Here is a 5,491-nt window from a genome sequence, read left to right as displayed (position 1 = left end):
GTTCAGCCTCATACCTTTGTTACCTTACTACTTTCAATCTGTCTCTATAGCTCCTCACTGCAGGTTTTCACAGGTCTGTTTAGATGCATATACTGGGCACACAGACAGTCCAAGTTGTTCATGTCATTTGATACAGTTAGTGTACACTTAGAATTCACTGTATCACAATTCCAGTGGGTCAGAAGTTAACATACACTAAGTTGACTGTGCCTTTAAACCTTGGAAAAATCCAGAAAAATATGTCATGGCTTTAGAAGCTTCTGATAGGCTAATTGACATCAATTTGAGTCAATTGGAGGTGTACCTGTGGAGATGTATTTCAAGGCCTACCTTCAAACTCAGTGCCTCTTTGCTTGGCATCAGGGGAAAATCAAAAGAAATCAGCCAGGACCTCGAAAAAAAATTTGTAGACCTCCACAAGTCTGGTTCATCCTTGAGAGCAATCTTCAAACGCCTGAACGTACCACGTTCATCTGATTACAACAAATTATACGCAAGTATAAACACCATGGGACCACCGCAGCCCATACCGCTCAGGAAAGAGACGCGTTCTGTCTCCTAGAGATGAATGTACTTTGTGTCGAAAAGTGCAAATCAATCCCAGAACTTCAGCAAAGGACCTTTGAAGATGCTGAGGAAACAGGTACAAAAGTATCTATTCTGTCACGTTCCTGACCTGTGTTTCCTTTTGGTATAGTTGTGTTGAGTGGGTCAGGACGTGAGCTGGGTGGCAGTCTGTGTTGTTTGTTCTATGTAAGTGTCACTTGTTAATTGACCTTGTATGGTTCTCAATCAGAGGCAGGTGTTTTACGTTCCTCTGATTGAGAACCATATATAGTAGGTTGTTTCACATTGTTTGTGTGGGGTTGTCTCCTGTGGTCCGTATTGTTACCACACGGGGACTGTTCGTTTGTCGTTTAACTGTATCAATGACATGAACCTTGACTGTTGTGTGCCAGTATATGCATCTAAACAGACCTGTGAAAACCTGCAGTGAGGAGCTATAGAGACAGATTTGAAAGAGTACAGTAACAAAGTATGAGCTGATACTCAACTCTGCTGATTCTGAAATTCACTCAACAGTTATTGTGACAAACTCTTGGGGTTCTATTACTCACTGGGTCGTCTTCCCAATTCCCATCAAACTACATTAGTTCCTGAGAATTATGTCATAGGCCGTCGTGTTCCCACAAGGCTGTCATATCAATCCATTCAGAAGTGGAGTAGGCTTCACAGCAAGAAATATAACAGCAAGTTGGAATAGCCTATACTTTTAAAGCATATTGAAAATATCTATAGTTAGCACTTTTCTCAGTAACCATAAATCACACTTATCCTACAATACATTCTGCATGAAAGGGACGAGAGCATGCATCTGTGTTTAAATGAGTCCCAAAGTTTCAAGTTGTATTGTCCCATGCACAAGTACAGTGAAATGCCTTTCTTGCGAGCTCTTTTCCCAACAATGCAGTAATCAATATCAATGTATATTACTATAAATAAAGTAAAGTAGAACAAAAACACATGAGAAATAGACATTAAGAAGAACATGAGAAAGCTAGTAAGCTATATACAGGATCAGTTCCAGGGTTAGTGCCAATACCATATTTACAATGTTCAGGTACACTGGAGTGGTAGGGGTAGATRTGTACAGTGCACATTTTTCACATTTTGTTAGGTTACAGCCGTATTCTAAAATTGATTAAATTGTTTTTTTCATCAATCTACACACAATAACCCATAATGACAAAGCAAAAACAGGTTGTTAGACATTTCTGCAGATAAAAAAAAATGAAATAAACTGAAATCAGATTTACATACAGTACCAGTCAAAAGTTTGGACACACCTACTCACTCAAGGGTTTTTCTTTATTTTTACTATTTTCTACATTGTGGAATAATARTGAAGACATCAAAACTATGAAATAACACATAATGAATGATGTAGTAACAMAAAAAGTCTTAAACAAATCAAAATAYTTTGTTTGAGGTTCTTCATATAGCCACCCTTTGCCTTGATGATAGCTTTGCACACTCCTGGCATTCTCTCAACCAGCTTCACCTGGAATGTTTTTCCAACAGTCTTGAAGGATTTCCCACATATGCTGAGCATTTGTCTGCTTTTCCTTCACTCTCATCCCAAAMCATCTCAATTGGGTTAAGGTTGGGTGATTGTGGCAGCACTCCATCACTCTCCTTCTTGGTCAAATAGCCCTTATACAGCCTGGTGATGTGTTGGTTCATACAAATGATATTCCCACTAAGCGCAAAAAGAAGGGATGGCGTATCGCTGCAGAATACTGTGGTAGCCATGCTGGTTAAGTGTACTCTTGAATTCTAAATAAATCACAGACAGTGTCACCAGCAAAGCACCCCCACACCATAACACCTCCTCCTCCATGCTTCACGGTGGGAACCACACATGCGGAGATCATCCGTTCACCCACTCTGCGTCTCACAAAGACACGGCGGTTGGAACCAAAAATATCACATTTGGACTCATCAGACCAAAGGACAGATTTCCACCGGTCTAATGTCCTTTGCTCATGTTTCTTGGCCCCAGCAAGTCTCTTCTTATTATTGGTGTCCTTTAGTAGTGGTCTCTTTGCAGCAATTCGACCATGAAGGCCTGAAATTTGACCATGAAGGCCTGAGCATTTATTTGGGCTGCAACCTGCTCAATTTTGAGTCTCATAGCAAAGGATCTGGATACTTATGTAAATAAGGTATTTCTGTTTTTTTTTCTCTGAGGATTATTTTTTTAAGTCAAGGGGTNTCGTGAGGGAGTTTGTTCCACCATTGGGGTGCCAGAGCAGCGAACAGTTTTGACTGGGCTGAGCGGGAACTGTACTTCCTCAGAGGTAGGGAGGCGAGCAGGCCAGAGGTGGATGAACGCAGTGCCCATAACACATAACATAGCCGCAGCACTGCTATCATGCTCTTTTACCATTTCACCAAATATTTCGCAAACATTAGGCTACTGTTCTGGCCCTCCCTGCTATTTCTTTTCAACCCTCCATTTCACAGATGTTCTCTTATTGAAATAAACTATGACATTGTCCTTTTTGCCTCAGTGGATCGACATGAACTTTTTCTGCCCAAGTTCCCAAAAGCATTTAACAATTGGCGTGTATTTGGCGAGCATAGCCTACCTACAGTTAGGGCCTAAAGTTTAGGCTTAGGCTACGCACTAACGCCAGATAAAAATAACGAAAGAAAAACCTCAATGTAGCCTATAGTAATGAATTGCAGAAGAATGATACATATAACTGCAGGGACTGCGGGTTATGAGTAAACTTGCGCATCAATAGTATCTACAGTACAACTGCACTTGTACTGCTACACAACAAACACTGCTAACACTCACATGTAGGCCTATTTACACATCTCAGTCAGAAATATCACTATATTTGATGAAAAATGTTTACTGTAATCTGTGTGTTACTCCTCGTGAAAGCCACACATAGGCATATATCCTGAAAACATGTTGAAATGTTATAATCCTATGAGATTACTGTGCAGTACAGTAATTATATGGTTGGTCTAAATATAGGAATGAGGTGTATCTGAAGATTCATGACAACATTCCTTTGAGAAATCCTCCATAAATAAAATGTTCTATAAAGACTTCATGCAGAGCACTCTGTCAGTAGATCTTTGCCTGAGGATTCAAGAGGAGACTGAGAGAATACCTGTTTGTACTGTGCTGCTTCAATGGCATATTTCCTTTCTAAGGCAACCTGCCATATTTAAATCTATATCCTACCACCAAGAAGAAACAAAGCATTGTATTGGAAATGTGCTTCTGCTTTTTTAATTTCATCTAAGATTTTAAATATATTTAAATATGTTATCTATTGCTAGAAAGTTAACATGATTTCATGTTTAAATGTCATCCTTTGTAACATGTTTATGAAATGCAATTCCTGTACATAACTTCTTGTTATTGGCTATTCCCTTGTGTGATATGGCTAACAACAATACAACAACTGCAGATGATGGTAGCAGCTCCTCTCTGCAACAAGTTAATGACAGGATCATAATAGTCCAGGTGATAAATGCAATCTTCATTTACATCATCTGCCTGCTCATCTTCACCTTCTTCAAAAAGGACACCTTTCTCTCAAACACACGTTATGTTTTCTTTGCTCACACACTGCTGGCTGACTGTCTGTACCTAATCATGACTAATAACTTGCTCCTCCTGACTTACTTTAGTGTCACCCTGCCAGCTGCTGTGTGTGTTGTCTTCTGTGTGTTGCTAAGTGAGTTGACCTTTGTCACGCCGCTGACTCTGACAGCCATGAGCCTGGAGCGTTATGTGGCCATCTGCATGCCTCTGCGCCACGGAGAACTCTCCACTGTACGCAGAGCCATTCACTGCATCCTACTCATCCACAGCATCAGCGCCATACAGCCCATCATAATTGTCTCCATCTTCTTTGCCTCAGTCCCTCTGGGCTTCTACACGCAGTATAAGCTGTGTTCAGCAGAGATGTTTATTGCACACAAGTGGCAGAGACACCTTAGATCAGTTATAGGTCAGTTCTACTTTCTGGTCATGTCCATCACCATTGTGTTTATCTATGTTAGAATAATTGCAGTGGCCAAAGAAGCATCGGACAATAAGAAATCTTTATCTAAAGGTCGTAAAACGGTGATTCTCCACGCTATCCAGTTGTTCCTGTGTCTGATCCAGCTGTGGTGCCCGTTCATGGAGGCTGCCATCCTGCCAATTAATTTGAAATTGTACATTGATGTGAGATTCTTTGATTACATTGCTTTTATTCTGGCCCCGCGATGTCTTTGTCCACTTGTCTATGGCCTAAGGGATGAAAAGTTTTTTCTTGCAATTAAATATTATGTATTTTTTGGGGTGAATAAGAACATTTCCCCAATAATTACTGGTCATATGAAAACATAACACTTGCTTAACAGGCAAGGCCATTGGTATTGTTATTATTTATCATGTGCTTCTACACCTGCATTGCTTGCTGTTTGGGGTTTTAGGCTGGGTGTAAAACCCTGTACAGCACTTTGACATGTCAGCTGATGTAAGAAGGGCTAAATAATAAATCAATTTGATTTGATTTGATCACATGATTTTGTGGTATTGAAATGCACTTTTGTTTTCAAAGACCACAGACAATGATATATTGTGTTAATCTTAAGGTATATTTTAATGAACAGCTATGTTACATATGCTTATGTGTTTAAGCTAATTATAGTATATGCATTGCAGCTTGTCTTCTAATTAGAAAAAATGTAAACGTCTCAAACAACATTAATCATGTGTGTAATTTCAAAGATGACCTGATTGAGAGAAATAAAACATTGCTTTAATAAGTGGCTTTTGCAGTGAGTTACAGTTGTGATTAGCTCCAGGAAATGTACGGTAACTGTATCAATGACATGAACCTTGACTGTTGTGTGCCAGTATATGCATCTAAACAGACCTGTGAAAACCTGCAGTGAGGAGCTATAGAGACAG

General features: G+C 39.7%; 1 protein-coding gene across 1 annotated transcript; it reads left to right on the top strand.

Moving 5' to 3' along the window:
* The first annotated feature begins 3,967 nt into the window (after positions 1–3,967).
* Positions 3,968–4,924, top strand: LOC112080491 (odorant receptor 131-2-like). Its single transcript, XM_024146273.1, has one exon. It carries the CDS (start codon positions 3,968–3,970, stop codon positions 4,922–4,924), a length of 957 nt encoding a protein of 318 aa, XP_024002041.1.
* The last annotated feature ends 567 nt before the right edge of the window (positions 4,925–5,491 follow it).

The sequence above is a fragment of the Salvelinus sp. IW2-2015 genome, unplaced genomic scaffold (assembly GCF_002910315.2).
Source record: "Salvelinus sp. IW2-2015 unplaced genomic scaffold, ASM291031v2 Un_scaffold16339, whole genome shotgun sequence".
NCBI classification, from domain to species: domain Eukaryota; kingdom Metazoa; phylum Chordata; class Actinopteri; order Salmoniformes; family Salmonidae; genus Salvelinus; species Salvelinus sp. IW2-2015.
Note: the sequence above shows the minus strand (reverse complement) of the source record. Positions and strands in the feature narration are given on the sequence as shown.